The sequence below is a fragment of the Armigeres subalbatus genome, chromosome 3 (assembly GCF_024139115.2).
Source record: "Armigeres subalbatus isolate Guangzhou_Male chromosome 3, GZ_Asu_2, whole genome shotgun sequence".
Lineage (NCBI taxonomy): Eukaryota > Metazoa > Arthropoda > Insecta > Diptera > Culicidae > Armigeres > Armigeres subalbatus.
In genome coordinates, this window is record NC_085141.1 from 32,893,803 (window position 1) to 32,912,388 (window position 18,586).

At 38.9% G+C, this 18,586-nt stretch overlaps 1 protein-coding gene and 2 long non-coding RNA genes across 3 annotated transcripts in view; 2 read left to right on the top strand and 1 right to left on the bottom strand.

Moving 5' to 3' along the window:
• The window catches only part of LOC134220690 (uncharacterized), a 43,819-nt gene that overhangs the window by 14,546 nt on the left and 10,687 nt on the right, over positions 1 to 18,586 (top strand). The window contains exon 2 of the mRNA XM_062699793.1: positions 6,218 to 6,640. Within this exon, the coding sequence (XP_062555777.1) occupies positions 6,218 to 6,640 (423 nt within the window). The remainder of the gene's footprint in view (positions 1 to 6,217; positions 6,641 to 18,586) is intronic.
• Positions 8,637 to 10,775, bottom strand: LOC134220691 (uncharacterized). The gene is made up of 3 exons (XR_009982006.1): positions 9,882 to 10,775; positions 9,506 to 9,623; positions 8,637 to 8,907 (listed from the first exon to the last, which is right to left on the bottom strand). It is a non-coding gene; the product is annotated as an uncharacterized LOC134220691 (long non-coding RNA).
• LOC134220692 (uncharacterized) lies at positions 13,729 to 14,589 on the top strand. Its single transcript, XR_009982007.1, has 2 exons — positions 13,729 to 13,863; positions 13,928 to 14,589. It is a non-coding gene; the product is annotated as an uncharacterized LOC134220692 (long non-coding RNA).

Sequence of the window (18,586 nt, forward strand, 5' to 3'; positions counted from 1 at the left end):
TTCCGGTTTAAGAAATTATATTAAGGTACATATCTGATTATTTTCATATTATATTTTCTTGTGATGACAGTACATATGTATACAGAAATTAAGTTTCGTTACTATTCAAAAATGGATGGCATTTTAATGGTACGCTTGTTTTCCGATCGATCTTGTTGATTCGCCAGCTGCTGTTTATTTCGGTTATCCGTTCCCTGCGATGAGCCTGTATAAAAAATATTTTAATTAAACATTAAGCACAGGTATTTAGTCAAATATTCTTACTGGTTCCTTCGTCTTCTGCTACAATATTTCCAGGATCTTCAGTAGATTCATGTCTATCGTTGTCATCTGGAAGATCCTCAATGAAAATCTCAGTTGCCCTTTTGGCGTCCTCGACATTCCGTGAGTAAATTACTCCCCGATCACTCCTGACGACAATCTTAGCCCCATCTCTTGCTAATATGGTGAATTTTTCAGTTCCAAATGCCGGGTCGGATTTCAGTCGTTTTTGCTGAGTAAGCACCACCCTGTCTCCTACGCCCAAATCCGATTCTTTGGCTCCTCGTCTCCAATCGGTATATCTTTTACTTTCTTGCTTCGAAAAGGTGTCTTTCTCCCTGACTTCCTCAAGGTCGAGTTCCGTTATGGAGCTAGATTCCCACAGACAGGGGAACGTACCGCGAAACTTCCATCCGACTAATAATTCAAACGGCGTCACTCCAAGCCGTGAGAGAGGTCTAACCTTGTTATGATTGTGAACATAATTATCGAGTGCCAATCTCCAATTAGAGTTATCTAACTTTGAGGCAGCCAGTGCTTTTTTACACCTTGGTTCTGCCTTTCAATCGCCCCATTGGATTGAGGACTCAAAGGTATTGATTTCTGAACTGCGATTCCTCTGTTTTGCCATGTGTTGATGAATTTATCGCTTTGGAAAGGTGGCCCGTTGTCACTTTGTATGACCAACGGGTACCCCCAAACAACAAAGATCTTATTTAAAGCCTCGATAGTAGATTCTGCTGTAATTTTTTTCATTTCCGTGACATGTAGGTATCTGGAGTATGTGTCAACTACAACCAGGAACTCCCCGAATCCAAATTATTTTTCCGTGAAAAAGTCAATCTGCAGAATTTCCCAGGGACCTCTGGGTAGTTCTCTGCTCGTCAGGGGAATCGATGGGTTCTTTCTTGACAACAGCAAACAAGTTTCGCAAGATTTCACGTATTTCTCAATTTCACTACTTATGCCAGGCCACCAGAAGTATTCTCTCATTATCCGCTTTGTGGACGATATGCCCATATGGCCTTGATGGGCTGACTTAATAGCTCTCTGACGCAATACTAGTGGTAGAACCACGCGATCATTTTTGAACACCAAATCTCCAAGCGTACGAAGATTTTTAGCTTGCGATTCATATTGTCGAAGTCCGGTGTCCCACAATCCGGTTTCAAGCGCCAGCCTAACGCTATGCAGCTCGTCATCGTGTTCTGAGAATGATTCTACTTCCTCCCATGTCAATTCCATCGCACCTGCGTCGAGAAAGTAAAGCAAGTGCTAGTGTTCCGCTTCGTCGTCAAATGATACATTCGGTGGATTCTGTACAACAAGTCTGGAAAGTGCATCGGCCAGATTCAGGTTTCCTGGAATTCTTTTCACATTGAAGGTATAAGGCTGCAATCTCAAAGCCCATGATTCCGCCCTAGTTACTGCTCGTTTGCCAATTCTATGAAGACCCCCGAATATAAATTCGTTGGCTTCGGCATCCGTTCTTATTGTGAACGTTATGCTCATCAAATACATTGAATATTTCTCGACTCCCCATACAACAGCTAAAGCCTCCTTCTGCGTTTGGGGTTACTTTTGCTCCGCAATAGTGAGGGTTTTTGATGCGCAAGCAATAACACATGGATTATTCTCCTTGTCGAACTGCACTAACACGGCTCCTAATGCATATGGCGACGCATCGACGAACAACTCAGTCTCGTCACATCGGCTGTAGTAGCCTAGTGTAGTTATTGCTTTCCATGAATCATGTTTAAGGTATTCGAATTCTTCTTCTAGTTCCGAGTCCCAATAAAACCTGTCCGATTTTGCCAACTCTCGCAATCTCCATGTCCGTTGTGCGCGGTGAGGAATAAATTTCTCGATGAAATTCACCAACCCCAAGAAACTCTTAACTTCCGCCAAGGTTTCTGGGCTCCGAAAGTTCTTGAGTGCAACGATTTTTTCCTCTGCCAATTTCCAGCCGTCCGCAGATACAACGAATCCTAGGAAATCGACCGACTGTTTCCCAAATTTACATTTTTCCTCGTTGATCTGTACGTTGTGGTTTTTCAAACATTCCATCACTTTTTCAAGATTTCTATCGTGTTCTTCCTTGGTTTTGCCGAAGATCATGATGTCGTCCAGATAGTTTACTACCCTTTCACATCCGGAGAGTATGACAGTTTGTAACACTTCCTGAAATATATCAGGAGCGTTACAAAGTCCAAATGGTAGCCTTTTATACCGGTATATACCATCGCCCGCGAAGAAGTTAGTTAGATGACGAGAATTTCGGTCCAATTCGATATGGAAGAATGCACTTTTCATGTCCACGGTTGAAAACCATGTGGCACCATGAAACTCCATCAAAATCGACTCGAAAGTTGGCATTTTGAACGGTGTTCTATGAATTGACTTGTTAGGGCCTCTCAAGTCTATTACTAATCGTATGTCATCCTTGTCTTTAGGCACTACAAGCAATGACGAACAAAAGGAGCGATCCATGCCCGGTGTGACTTTCTCGATTATTCCCGAGGACAATAAATCATCAAGTTTCTGCTTGGTCAATTCCTTGAATGCAGTTGGGATGTGGGTGTACACATTCCGTGACGGTGGCATTTCCGTATTGTATGTCAAGGTAACGGGAGGGATGTTGAATTTGGGGAATTCTGAGAAATGAGCTGCAGGTTTCAAATGACAAATTGTTGGATCGTTCATGGTCTCCGGCAGTTGTTCTAAACGTACTGGAACATTTAGTCCTATATCTAGCACGCTGTACCGAATTGCTGTATTAAATCTTAAAAGCGCTCGCATTTCCTCCACAACATAAAACTTTTCGACCATCACTGGTCGATCTTCAGAAATGAACAACTCCGCTGAGAATACAGCAATAACTTTTATCTGCTCATTGGAGCCATAGCCTTTTAGTGGTCGATCGGTTTTGGGGCTCATTGTTACGATTTTCGAAGATGCAAAATTGTCGGAAGTTATTTTATCGAAAGAGAACTTGGTCACGGTATTCACTTGGGCCCCTGAATCGATCATAAATTCAACATTAATTCCCGCCACCTTTGCGTTGATGAGGGACATGCCAGTTGACCTCGTCCGAGTGCTGTGGTTTTGTACGTTGTCTATTCTCTGAATGCTTTCAAGATTTTGAGACTTGGGTGGTGAGTCCTGAAAGTAACACGAGTTCTTTATTTTCTGGCGAATTTATCGAATAAACCATTCTGTAGCAACGTTATTATTCATGAACTACCAAAAAATATGAAGAAGCAGGATTGATGAAATGAGAATAATAATTTGCAATGAACGTTATTTCATATTATTACACAAACCCTAATATCATCATATTTTTTGGGTTTTCGTGAAAACATATAACAATAATAATGTATACAGTATCGTACTACATTCAATTCATATCTCATTTTTTTTAATTATTTTATTTGCAATGCTCTTTTATATATTCCAATTCATCGTACCAAAATTAAACAAATGAGGAAATCTATTAGAACTGACTGATTCGAGAACATCAAGCCTAGCCGTTTTCAAAATGAGAAAAAAAATATTTTAGGATTTGTTGCGAACCGTTTGCTACTCTGGATCTTTTGATTTCCGTACCTCATTGGTAATCTCCTGCTCCTCCGATGGGTTTGCAATAGCAGCAATTTTCTTTGGACCACCACAATCTTCCAGGTCGGCTGGTCGCTTCCACGATCTGTTTTAAGCCTTTTCATTAGGTGCCGAACAAACACGAGCTATGTGCCCAATTCGTCCACACGTATGGCATACTTTGTCGGCATTAGGACATGAAAAATGTTGGTGATATACACTGCCGCACCTCCAGCAGGTAGTATTACGTTGGCTGCGCAAAACACCTTGATTGAAACCTCTCGTTCCTCTTCTAGAACCACGAGTGCCTCGTGGTGGTCCCATACCACACCAGTTTCCGCGGAAATTTCCTGTACTTCCGTGCACCTGCTGAGGGCTCCTGAAAACCAGTGCGAGAGTTGCCGTATCGGAATGGCTGTGTGCCCTCTGAAATTCTTCCTCATTCGCCTTCTCCAACTCCCGATCGCGTACTAGTTCGATGAAATCTTTCATAGTACCATGTCTGACCCAGTTCCTGTGTGCTAACACTCGAATCCTACTATCATTAGCACTCTTTGTGATCACTCTTACTACCGCCTCCATTTCCTCGTCGACACCGTAGTTGCAGAGTTTTGCTGCATTAGCAACTCGACGGACGAATTCGATGCTCGATTCGGTTTGTGACTGACACAAATTCATGAGCTTTCCTCTCTGTGATAAAATATATGCTCTGGACCCGAAATAATCGTCCAATAGCGTTAGAGAACGGTTCTGAACGCTCATCGGGCATTCCGGGCGTCGATTCGATTGTCGCTTGTCGATTTCCGATTCTCCTTCTGTAGGTACACACTCAGGTACATTCAAGGTACCTAAAGTCCAATTATTCATTGTAGAGAGCAAAAGAAACTCGTTCCTTGAGTCAGACACATCTTCCTGCATCGTACTTGTACGTGGATGACGAAGAGTGTCACCTAAGCCTTGATCTGCTGAGAGTCGAATTACCTGCTCTCGAAGAAAATTATTTCGTTCGACAGCTTCCTTTAATTCTTTCATGAGCCTTTTCTTTGAAATTTTCCTGAAAAAAAAGGAAAATTCGTTCTTATTTCCTTTTTTTTTCGACTTCCGTCTATTTCCACCGGAGTCTGGTCGCTTTTTTTATTATTTCAGATCTCCGTCTATTTCCACCGGAGTCTGGTCGCTTTTTTATTATTTCAGATCTCCGTCTATTTCCACCGGAGCCTGTGTGCTTTTTCTATTATTGTTTTTTTGCCTTTCTTCTTTCTTTTTTTTTTGCTTGTTTTACGATTTTTTTTTTCCATCTTTTTTTTTTTTTTAAAGAACGATTTTCATTACACTTTTTTTTGCAAACTTACTTTTTGGGCGGAGCGTTAGAGCAACCGGCTGTGCCACTGTCGTAAACGGATGGAGAACTGTGCAGTTCTTCTCCTTCATCAAGCTCTTCCTCTATACGTTCATCCGAGAGCAGAAGCGCTCCGGATGAATCGTCACCAGCGGAATATACAATTCCCAGTGTGGGCCCATGATCAGCCGAATGCTCAAGAGCATCGGCCGAATCATGACCGACTATTTCGGCGGAATCGCTTGGAATGAACTCCATAATGCGTCCGTTGCTACCAGTTGTACTTATAAGACTGATTTGATTTTTGTCCTCACTCCCTGTTCGCTACCGAATTTTTCAAAACTCTCCAAACAGCCGAGGATTTTCGAGTGGATCAGAGTCTCTTTCATCTCGTTTTTGCACGAACTATTTCAAGATCTCTACACAACTTTGAGTGCGTTAACAGATCATATATTTTATTATATTATTTTTTAGCTGGGGCACGTTCTGTGAAGAAGTGTCATTTTCAGGAGTAACAAATGAAAGGGAACAATATATATATAGTTTTGACATTATTTATGTATTGATTATTACTATTGTTATTTATTTATTTCGATCATAATAGCTTTGCAAGATACTATTCCACACTCCCCATGATGCCGTCCGGGGTGCGAGCAATTTTTGGAAATAATCAACCAATCAAACCCGGTCGAAATTTGATCGTACATGCTGACAGGGAATGGAGGTTTGCTCCTACATATTTGAAATAAATTTGATCGAGCGTCTGTTCATCAAGACTCAAAAGCGTGAATTCCCTTTCTTAGGGGCGCTTTATCTTCGTGCGATTATTCGAGGAATGATATCATTCTATTCGGGCTACCCAGCAAGTTTGAGAATAAAAACCAATTTCATCGTTTATTAAGTCTCTCCCCCGCCATGAATAAATTTAATTTTCGCCTTATAAGCTAATTGTAAAACTCCACCAAAACAATCTGTTTTTCAATTCTACGTTTCTTCTATCGTTTCTCGCAAACCATACAGGCCTTACTCCTCCCGCTGCTGACGATTGGATCCTCTTTAGCAATAACGACATCACCCATCGAGACGCCTCCCGCCAAGGCGGATCCCAGTCGGAAGGAAAAACGCGGCATCCTCGGTCTGGGAGCGTACGCTTCAGCGGCACCGATTTATGGTCCCGCCTTTGGTCACGCTCACGCCCATGCCTTCCCCGCTCCAGTGGCGACAGCGGCCGCGGCGCCACTGCCTCTGCCTCATTACCACGACGGTGTCGTAGTAGGCGCTGCCGTTCCGCCGGTTCCACCGGTTTTCGCTGCCCCAGCAGGACCATTTTTGGGAGCTCACGCGCACACCCATAGCCACACGGTCGTCACCAGGAAGATTGGCATTCCCATCCCGCAGCCGTACGCCGTTCCGGTGGAAAAACCATACCCGGTACCGGTCAAGGTAATTGGATTCTGCGATGCTAATGTAATAAATATCGAAAATTCCTTTCCTTTATTCGCGTATCATGCAGGATTTAATAACTGTCGGCGAATAGCATGGCGAGAATGCGACCTCTCGACCTCTCTCGACAAGCGAAAGCAAAAAATGTATGGTTAAACAGGTCCAACATGATGGACTGTTCGTTCGAAACAGTAAGCTTTTCTACGAATTTTCATTGGAATGTTTGTCTTTCTCGTATATTGAGTGTAAGTACACGCTTAAAATCAATAACACAGAGATGTGTTTGCATCACACGCATCACACAAAACGGACCTAATGCGGCCCGCATAATTACAAACTGTACATGGATATTTTCCCGTGCGGTCGACAACAGTATCCTTTACTGTTGACAACTGTAAATGAACAATCACATATAAAGTTTTAACAGTTTGTGGTACGGTTATTTGACAAATAACAATATGTTGAATGGGTTGTTAAGTTATGTCACCATAAAAAATCGTCTGTTTTCGCGTGCAAAATTTTCGCTCAACAGTATGATAAAATGTTGACATATAATGCAGGAAATAAAGAACATTTTAGAAACAGCATGTTATATGTTGACATTTAGTGATGATGTCGAGCAGTTATGGTTGAATCGATCTAAAAGTATTCGATAACCGCAACGTATACTGTGAAGCTATATCTTACATCGTAATAATGATTCTGACCATATAACATGTTGTTTTTTATTATGCGGGGGAACATCCCCTAGATGAGCGATAGTTATTGCTTTTTGCATAGAAACTTTTCGTTTCGTCGTTGAAGACAATGACATTTGTCTCCAGCGACTGCTTCCCCGATAGACCTTGTATACATGTTTTTCACTCATACATGAATAATACTGTCAAAACTTGCATTTGACAATGAAAAAATCAGCTAAAAGCTCTATTTTTTGACATCGCTGCACTCACACAAACAATCGACATTAATTGTCAAAAATCAGGGTTACCAACTTTATAACTTTCCACCTGTCGCCGAGTCTTGCGCTGAGTGCTCGGCGCGGAAACCCAAAGGCGGGAATAAAATTTTGGGGTTTATGCGCAATATTTACACAGCCACAAAAATAGCTCGTGTGGTTTTATTGAAGCTTGGATTTCAATATTTTCAACAGTATTTGGTTCCTCAGGAATCTGTACAAACGTTTACATGTTGAAAAGGACCGTTATCACGACCGTACGAGGCATTTGTGTGCCTGTGTAACTGTCGCTCATCTAGGGGATGTTCCACATTAGGTCCGTTTTGTGTGCAAACACATCTCTGTGTTATTGATTTTAAGCGTGTAAAGGCTACATAATATTTTTAGAACCTGTCTCATTTCGAGAATTAAACTTAAAAGTTCGAAGATTAGAAAATCCAGCCCGGTGGCAACCCTATCTCACACAATAGGTTTGTTTTGCAGCCAACATTACGCGACTGTATCCCACTGACAGTTCTGTATTCTAAAGGAAATCAAATGTGATGTTTATAAACAAAACACATACCATCATGAATTTTACACTGAGATGTTGGCTACAGAAACATGGCGTCGTGCCAGGTGGCTGAGAAAATCACCCGGCCATAAGAATGGCTGGTGCTATCCAGCAATTCCAATAAGACATCGATGCAAAATGATTCGATATCTGTCAAAAGTAACATTTCTCTGTGAGCAGGGCTATTTGATAATTATTGAAATGTCACTTTTAAGTTTAATTCCAGTTTAGTTCTCCAATTTCTTCACCTCCGCTTAACTCTTAAGCGGTGCTTACCCATACGATTAAACCTAGTTTAGTGACTAAGCGAGGGTGAAGAAATCGGCCCCAAATGAGACAGACCTTAAGAACAAACCTTCGATAGGCACCGAGGACCATGGTAACGTCTGCATTCTGAGCTGCAATCATTGCCCTGAGCTCTGGTGGTAGTGTATATACACTAAAATACAATACATTTAATTTTTTACAATTTATTTTATTAGTTCGATTTCAATTGAATTTTAATCTAGTTTAAATTCAAATTTGACTTATTTTAACTCAATTTCAATTTGATTTTAATTTTATTTTAGATTTTATTTAATTCTGATGTTGGGTTTTCAAAGCCACTTGCCGATCATGTTGCTGTTGATGAGGAGTAGTGGAGTTCGTGGTTTAACTGTAATAATGGCCTCCCTGTTGCTATCGCTATCCTCCGGTATCCTTTTTAGGACTTGAGTTGATTTTAAATAACCATTATCAGGAACTTCCGAAAGTATGCACCTATGGAAGATGAACATTAGTATGTCAATGTTCTTCGAGAACACACTGAAAACACAGACAAACAGACGTAATACTGATGAAATTCCCATCGTTCACGCTCTGAACGGTCATTCTAAATTACACGGATTACTCGTTTCACGCATCGTTTACCGTTAGATTCGACATATCACATTAGCACCGCCTGTTGACAATGTCATATTAAAAGAAAAAATATGCCAATCACCTGGAATATATGAACGTACCAGTTTTAGTAAAGTGGGTCTCTAGTGGTCTTTTTATGCTTTGATTTGCGACCATTCACATGAGCAGTGGTGCAATTTATCAACAATGCCTGCTGAGTGTGATTCTTTTGTTTTGTATTTTTCACTGTTAGGAAGTGAGTGTGAAGAGGCGATGGTATCAATATCCAACAAATTTCAGTCACTGAGATTGAGAATTCGCACCACTGGTTGACATAGTCGTAACTATACAACTTTTTGAGCAACATGCACGCGAGATGGTGGTAAAGTAACTGGGCGATAAATAATTCATTTATATATTGTTATTCAGGAAATTGTTCTACGTCTGTTTGTCTGTGCTGAAAATATGGATAAGTTACCTGTTTCAGCTCATATTACATTAGGTTGATGTTACAGATGAATGGCAAGTGCTGTTCCGTATTAGGAGTTCCGTTAACGATGAATGACAAGCAGCGGTTTTCAATTAGTTTCATATTTCTGAAAAGAGTCAACAAGTCAACATTTTAACTAAAACGGTCAAATTAGATACCCAGGTTTTTTTTTACGCGGTTGGAATTCATTAATTTCTCGGTTAGCCCGAACTTTTACAGCTTTTCAAATACCCCCTGAATTTTCTTTGATTTTTTGTGATTTTTTTGGTGGGGTTTACTCATTGCTTCATTGACACTGAAGGTCATAACCGACCAAAACCAAACCGTGTAAAAAAAAACCTGGGTGTACTAATAATTCACTCACATAGAAGATCCCGATCATTTGAAAGGTTCTAAGAGTAAAATCAGCAGTGATTCAAATCGTTCGGGGCTGTCAGTTTGAATATGAATCTGAATCATGCACTTTCCCAGGAGTGGCTCAAGATTTATTTTTTATAACAGTCGAGATTCAAAAGCTTAAAACTGTCAGAGTGAAATCAGCAGTGATTCAGTTTGGTTGCAAATTTTCGAATACTATTCTAGTTTGAATATGAGCCAAAATAGAACAAACTCACAGGCTTCCTCAGCAATGTTCTATTCATGTTTGATTGTTATTCCATTAAATTAATGATTATGTTGCTGCTGAGGAAGGCGCGGTAAATGCAAAGTGGATTGATCCGTACATAAAATGACGCATTCATGCACCAAAACAATTGAAAAATATTTGAATCTCGTGATTCATTCGTGGTTCAAATCTGCAGAAAATAGAACTGAGCGGTATAATGGTTCTAAGCTTTTGAATCTCGACTGTTATAAAAAATGAATCTTGAGCCACTGCTGGGAAAGTGCATGATTCAGATTCATATTCAAACTGACAGCCCCGAACGATTTGAATCACTGCTGATTTTACTCTCATACCGCTCAGTTCTATTTTCTGCAGATTTGAACCACGAATGAATCACGAGATTCAAATATTTTTTAATTGTTTTGGTGTATGAATGCGTCATTTAATGTACGGTTCAATCCACTTTGCATTTACCGCACCTTCCTTAGCAGCAACATAATCATTTCATTTATTGAAAAAAAATCAAACATGAATAGAACACTGCTGTGGACTACTGTATTTTGGCTCATATTCAAACTAGAATAGTATTCGAAAATATGCAACCAAACTGAATCACTACTGATTTCACTCTAAAGGCCCAACTCTAGTCAGAACTCCGACAGTAACCCTCCGGAAAGTCCTTTAGAGATATCTCCCCATGGTTAGTAAATCGAAATCTTCCGGTGCTATGATAACAACACTAGGTACTTACCACCATTACACGGTACAGCAGCCAATGATCAAACATTATTTACTTAGAGCGGAAAACAACGAAAGGAAGCGTTCTGCACTTTGCCCATTGGATTTTTTTTATTTTTTCCTAGCCGCAAACAAAACATTACACGCTGAAATGAAATTAGTTTTTTTCCACGGAGCAAGAAAAATGAAAAACTTTTTTTCATTAATTTTAATTGTTATACACCCGATTCTGTTTTTACACGGATTTTTTTTACACGGCCGTGTAAAAAAAATCCCATACAAATTTTTTGCAAAGTTGCTCCATTTTGCATGATTCGTCGAGAAATCATAAAACTTTTTTTTACACGGATTTTCGAATTTTGAACTGAAAACTTTTTTTACACGGAACGCATCCCCCGTGTAAAAAAAGAATCGGGTGTAGTTATACGAACATTTCAACATTTAAAGATCAGCAATAATGAATTACATATAAAAAATTAGAAAAATAATGTTTTACTCAACAATGGAAACTATTGTTATTTTATAGTTTTCAATTGTCGCTAAAAATTGAAAAAAAAAATATTATTTTTTCAGATTTTTATCTTTAAAAATAATTATCTGATCAACGAAATGGACTTATTTTCAAAATTCGGTCAAGTTTTTAATTAACATTAGCGAATAATACAAATATCATAAAATGCATTGGGGACATTTGGGCGTATTGTTCCTTTGAGGTATGTACAATATAAATGATTTTCAAACGTAAATAATCTACATTCAATGAACAGTAGATTGTATTGTTTACCATACAATCTATGATATTCCAATGGATTAAACCAAACAAGGTACTGTAAATTTTTATCCGGGATATGCTTTTTCAGCCCATGAAATGTTGGTGCATTATTCACTATAAATCGTTTGTAAAATCCGTAATGTAGACAATCATAATGTGCTGCTTCAAATAAAAATCGTAAGACGTATTTTGGCAACGAGTGCTTCAATATTGTCTAAAAGTATTTTGGTAACTTGTGTCGCTATTTATGTACTACTCAAAATTGTGAACTTAATATTAATGCGTAAATAATTACGTTTTGAAACAAAATTATGTTTTTATGATTATTTTCCTCTTTCACTGCACAAGGAAGACACACACATCTCTAGTTGGATTGGATTTGTGTCATGTTAAGTGCAAGGTGAACACAAAATCGATGTTAATTCCAACGAACATTCCTGGACAGAGTTATTATATGGATAAATTCAATTTTTTCCTACCTCCAGGGAAGTATGCGAATAACCCTTGAAATGGATACACACTAACATGTGCCCTGTCTCACCCGTCGTTCGCAAAAAAAAAGAAACAAACGATAACCTTGCTAGACGGATTTTTTTCGTAATATTCTGCTACCGCGTGTTGTTGTAAATTGAGACAAAATATTTTTATGTTTTTTTTTTTTCAAATGAGAGTTATTGAAATTGAAATTACGTAACGCTTGGGAGGGAGGGAGGTTGAGCAATCGTTACTTATTGTGACATAGAAGGAGGAGGAGTTGGTGGATCGTTAGTTATTCGTCACGTAATAAAGAAATCAAATTTTTAAAAATTTAAAATTTGAATCGCAATTTACATCAATACAATGTCCTGCTTAAAATGAGGACAACACAGAAAAGAACAACAATAACGGTTTTTGTGATGTTTTCATAACAATTGGGCAATAGGGAGGGGGGTTGTCTCAGTGAGTGTTACCAAATATATTATATTAACAATATGGTTCACTTCGAGCTTTTCCATACAACGAAATGGCGAACCATTTGCCGGTGATAACAACATCATCTAGCGAGCAAAGAGGAATCTAAACATGTTTTCTTCTTGTTTATTCTAGCAAATCCCATGGTGACGATGGCAACAGTCATGCAGCTGAAAAGATGACATTCGAAGGTATAGGGATGCCCATACTTTTTTGAATAAATCGATCATCAAATGATCGATTTTCCTCGTTTTAATAAAGTTTTACGATAATATAGAGAAAAACAAATTATGCTTCGTATAGTAATAGTAGAAGCTGCTCCGACGTGGAAATGCTTGCTGCGCTGGTTTTCTACCCACAGCTGCTAGCATCTGCGTGTATATGTATATGCGCGGGAAGCTAGCAATTTGTATGGCGAAAGCATAACAAGCGAGTTATCAAACTGTCGGAACTTGTGGTTTAAAAAATGTGGTTTTACAGGACGGTGTTAGCTACACCCAAAATAATCTTCCCATCATATCTACGTGAAAACCAACGTGTTTTTGTTTCACAGCACTATTCACGTACCAATTAAGTGATTCAAAGGTCGAGGCACTCAATTTCACTCAATCGGCTAACACTAGTGTGTCACATGAAGATTACGTGACTGTTTTATTGCTTTCGTGACTGATCTAAATTAGATTGTTTTCCTTTTACTTTATCGAAAATTGAAAATATAACTCAAAATTCTTCACCGGTTTTTATTTCAGAATTGAAAATCTAAACATAAATATGTACATCTTTGTCTTTAAACTCAAATGAGTGACATAAAATCCATTATAGCACTCATTTGGATGCTATAATGAAAAACCAACATCAGATCAGTAGTTACATGACTACATTTTGCTGAATCAGTTTGGGTAATGATGGCCATGACATCAAAATTTTCCAAATGCAAGTTCATCTATCGCTTCATGGCTTGTCGAGCTACGCATTGTGGTACGATAACATGGAATATGACCAAGGGGTGAGCCACTCGGCACAGTTCCAGAATAACTAATTGTGCCCATTGTGCCCATACTGTGCCTAAACTGTGCCGAAATGTGCCGAAGCAAAAATAATCATATTTTTGGGGGCACTGGCTTTTATGTACGCATGGCATCACGGAAAAATCATTTGTTTATGTTTACTAAAAAAACACGAAATTAATGAGGCAAGTAAAATTTATTTTGGATATATTTTTAAGTCTTTTATGCCAAATTATGTCATTATAAAATAAGAAGAGTGCTACCATTATCTCCAGTAAGTGCCTTTTATATGCTTAAAGTATCAAAATACCTAATGATGTGCCAAATAAATTATGCAGCGTGATATCACAGTCAGCCGGGTGGCGTATACTAATTCGTTGTGGAGAACAGCAGCTCGACAAAATAGAAATTTTGGAACTCCTTAAAATGGAAACTTTCTCCACTAATGCCAGTTCCGCCGCCGCGATTCAACAGCTGGACTGGCAAACAGATCCGGCGTTCCCATTAAATAAGGACAACATGTTTAGTGGTTCGCCAACTATTTCACCAGTACCACCGCCACTATTATCTACGGGCCAACTGGGACGCCGATCGGCACGGAATGTTTCATGGATGAAAGATTTACACCTAGAGTCGAATAAAAAGGAACGTCGGACTGGCGGCATGTCGAAACGTCTCCCCATATGCATACGTCTCTGAATCATTCACCATACTTCCCATACAAGCGCAATTCTACACTAGCGTGGTGATCATATATGGCCTATTACCCCCGATATGTTTTCCCACCAACATCTGTTTTCCACCGACTAACCGGAATCTCAATTACCGACTCCACCAGCAGCAACCACGTCTGGAAGTGTTGACTCAATCGGTCCAGAAATAACATCTCTAACAACAACTGTCTCATGAGATCCCAGAATCGCCAGAAGCAGTGAAGGAACCGGAGAGGATTATAATACAATCCGGAATTAAATTAGAAATTAAAAACAAAACTACTGATTATTCCCCCTAGTGGTAATTCTGCCTTTCTCGTTTATTATAAAACGTTTTTTCGAGCGTTTTTTGGTCATGGATGAGTTTTTTTCCCTGCACTTACATGCGCATTATACTAATGGCACACTGGTGGTATTCGTACCATGGTACAAGAATCTTGAAATGAGTGCCACATCTATTATTGTCTTCATTAAAGATAGTCTTGGAATTATTTTCTTGTCGCCTTGTACCATGGTACAAATACCACAGGTGTGTCCTTAGTATTGTACATAGGTGGACAAACTACAAAACCAGTAAGTTGATTAATATATATAAAAAAATGGCCTACTGTTCCTCCAATAATAAAACATGCCTATAGTTCTTTCGTTACACCCTGGCAAAAATGTAAAAATCAGCTCAATAATGATTCATTGTGGAAGAGAAATCGTGATCACACGTGTGCATTGCTTTCGATCTAGAAGAAAGAACCTAAGGACAGAGATATCAACATATTGTTTCCAGCATACTGACTGTTGTTCACAATTACAGGTAAATCCGGCAAATTTACAGGGATATCATTTATGAGTGCTTCATTCAAGCAGGCGTACCTATAGAAAATTTCCTGCCATTTCTTCTTTGAGTGATTTTGAATGATCGGTGTTGATGATGAAAGGATCCGTTTCTTCCTAATCCGACCTGGTGTTTTCTTTCCTTATCTGACCTTTTTCTACGGCATACTCCATTCTGTTGAACAGCATGAACATGCAGAATTGTGTCCAAAAACTAAACTACTATCTGACCTGGTGCTCCAATCGGTTTCTCAAATAAATAAACTGGAAGCCTTTATCGTTTTTTTTGATGTTGTATTGTCTGCTACACACCAAGATATGGCCAGCTACTGGAAGATGGAAACAGACGGAAACGGATCAGGCCATAGCGTAGGTACATACAACTAAAATCACAATGTACCAGGAGAAATGAACTCGACCAGAAACCGGATGTGTGTGAAACTTAATTCGTACTATGTGGAGTATTATTTATTGATATAAATTCAGATTATGTATCAGAAAAAAACAGAAAAGCAGAAAAGAAAGTGTTCCGAATGACGAGAATTTTGTGTATGTTTTATTAAAACACTGCGTCGTACAGATTTTGCTCTCCAAACAAGCGGCACATATCAATGGTCGGGTCCGCTCCCAGCTTACTCGTTCCCAAATAGGTATTTTGGTATAGTTCTTTCATACTTCAGACACTACTTTACTTCCTGTAGTCATGTAGCACACGGTACACGGCGAGCCAATTGAACCGATTCAACACTGTTTTCCTCAAACACGGTGCGGTTCAGGACAATTTCGTTTGAGCCAAGTTGGTTTCATCGAACGACACTGATGGTATGATTCGGAGCGGCAAACGCAGATATTTCGTTCAAACCTGAACTCCCGCACATAAAGCACAAGGCTTCGATTTGAATTTCTTCAAATCCCGTTCGACTTACTTCTGTTGGGCCGTAATTATCTTAGAAGTCAGAAGCACGCTCGGAATCTCCGGTACTATTGTCCTCCAGGCTCTCTTGTTTACTCTTCGTTATACCGTTTCTTTTCCAGGACATGCTGTTGAATAGAGGAAGTTGCCTTCATAGTTGAAGGCCGATCAATGTCTTCGATCTTCCTACTCATAAATGTGTACTTCCTTTTCAACTTCAACGTTCAAATATATATAGATTGTAGCCTGGATTGTAAATTGTAACCTGGTTGTGATCTGATGATGGACGATGCAAATATTTTTGTTTTTACTTCTTTACTTCTAGCTCTTGACACTTCATGCATAAAAGCTCAGCTGTCAAAATAGGAAAATGTAAAGAAGGGTGCCCAGACGTGCCGAAAGTGTGCCGCAAAGTGCCGTCGGCACATTGTGCCGAGTGGTTTACCCCTTGAATATGACGGTTCTTTGCAGCAACATGATTTATTTGTAAGAATGATCATTTGAAGTAAATCAGTTCGTACCGTTTTGTTACAGATTCATCATATTAGAGCCCATTTTCCGTCATTGCAAAAAATAGCGTGTGCAACTCGTTGCAAAACAATTTTTTTTTTCAGCACTCGTAGTATTTATCCAACTCGACAAGCCTGGTTGGATAAACGTATAACTCGATATCAACTCGTACAACTCGTTATAAACGTACAAAAAGTTATCAAAGTTGCAAAAAGATGATTTTTTCAGCAAGAGTCGTACGTTTATCGAACGAAGCTTGCCGAGTTGGATAAATACTACGAGTGCTGAAAAAATCGAGTTTTGCAACGAGTTGCACACGCGTTTTTTGCAATGACGAAAAATGGACTTTAAATATGACAAATCTGTACCAATATTATACTTGTACATATCCAATTCCTTCTAGAATTTACTCAACATGATCATTCTTGCCGTGCCACATTGCATAGTTCGATAAACCGTGAAGCGATATTGATATTGACATTTGCATTAGACAAATTAATAAGGCATGACAGAGCATGTCATTTGTAGTCAAGCGTAAAATAAGCACATGGAAGAATGGCAAAAATGTGCAGTAAACTTTATGTGTCAAACAAATACATTTAGTTTTTAGCTGTTTTTAGATGCGTGACCGAAAAATAATTACATATTTTATGTTTTGCAGTCTACAATTATTTACAATATTTACACATTTCAATTAAAGCTAACTCAAAATCAATATTTACCATAATTACCATTAGAATTTTTAGATTACGCCATTTATTATATGATAATTTGTATTTCGTATTGAAGAGGCCGTTTGCAACATGATATTCAATTCATTTTGGGCTGTCAAAAGAAATCTTTTCAAACAATATAATGAAAATTTCAGTATACTAATCAGGGTTTGCAGAAATCACTCTCAATAGATAACGAACAACGATAAAAGAGAGGCAAAAACTGTTTCAAATCATAACAAGCCATGATAAAAAATTTATCAAACTTGTATACAAGCGCGAAAAAACAGAATCGGATAGGCAGCCCCCACAGAAAAATGGTGATTCTCGCTTTGTTTTCGCTCCTTTCGTGTTGGTTACTGCACAGGTGTGTAGAACAAGTTGAAATGCATCATCAGAGCCAGTGCTCCCCGCATTTGGAGCTTTCTAAAAGAAATTTATCATGGGGTATAGCACCCCGAATCAGTTCTCTATCATGACAGCTTGCGAAAAAAGTTTCTCGCGGTATGCTACATAGGGTAACCGGCGGTAATGTTGGCCCTGGATGCAACATTGGCTCATCACGAAAATTAATCAATATTTCAGCGATAATACGTCGATTTGTAGGGAGATATTAACCACTGTTTCTTTAGAAAAGTGTATCAAACATATATCTGCTTCATAACTATAGATTTATACACTTCTTAAACTATTAAAAGCAATTATATTGCGTGAAAAATCACTTTGACTCGGTTTTTTAGCAGCCATGTTTCGTTGACTTATGCAGGCTGGCTGTGCTAGTGTTTTTCTTTTGCCCAATAAAAGAGTTTTCTGAATGAACATACCTGCTTTCGCACATCAGATGAATGGTTAACAACCACACTATGGCAGCTATCAATTTTATTTCACAATTTCCATTAGTATAGCGTTATAGTTAACCAAAACTTTTTTGGACAATGCTGGGGGCACCCGTAGCCAAATGGTGGCATGCGCTTTAGATTTGTAGCACTATGTTAGTATAGGTGAAACTCTAAAATCAAAACATTCTCACCAATAACCCGTACTGGAGAAAATAACCGAAAGCTGCAGATAGAATATCCGATGCTTGCGATTAGGCTGCAAAGAATTTTTGTTAAAACAGGTTAATCCACTCAGCGGTTAAGTTTCATTCGCAAATTACATAACGCTAAACACAACCCACACCAAGTCTCTGTATTGCTTCATGTATGGTAGTGTTTCGAAATTTATAAAGTCCTTGAAGCTCAAACAAGTACCCTCCCACAACCTAAAACGTTATGTAGTTTGTAAATGGGCCCTCATGATGCTTTTCTCGAATCACGA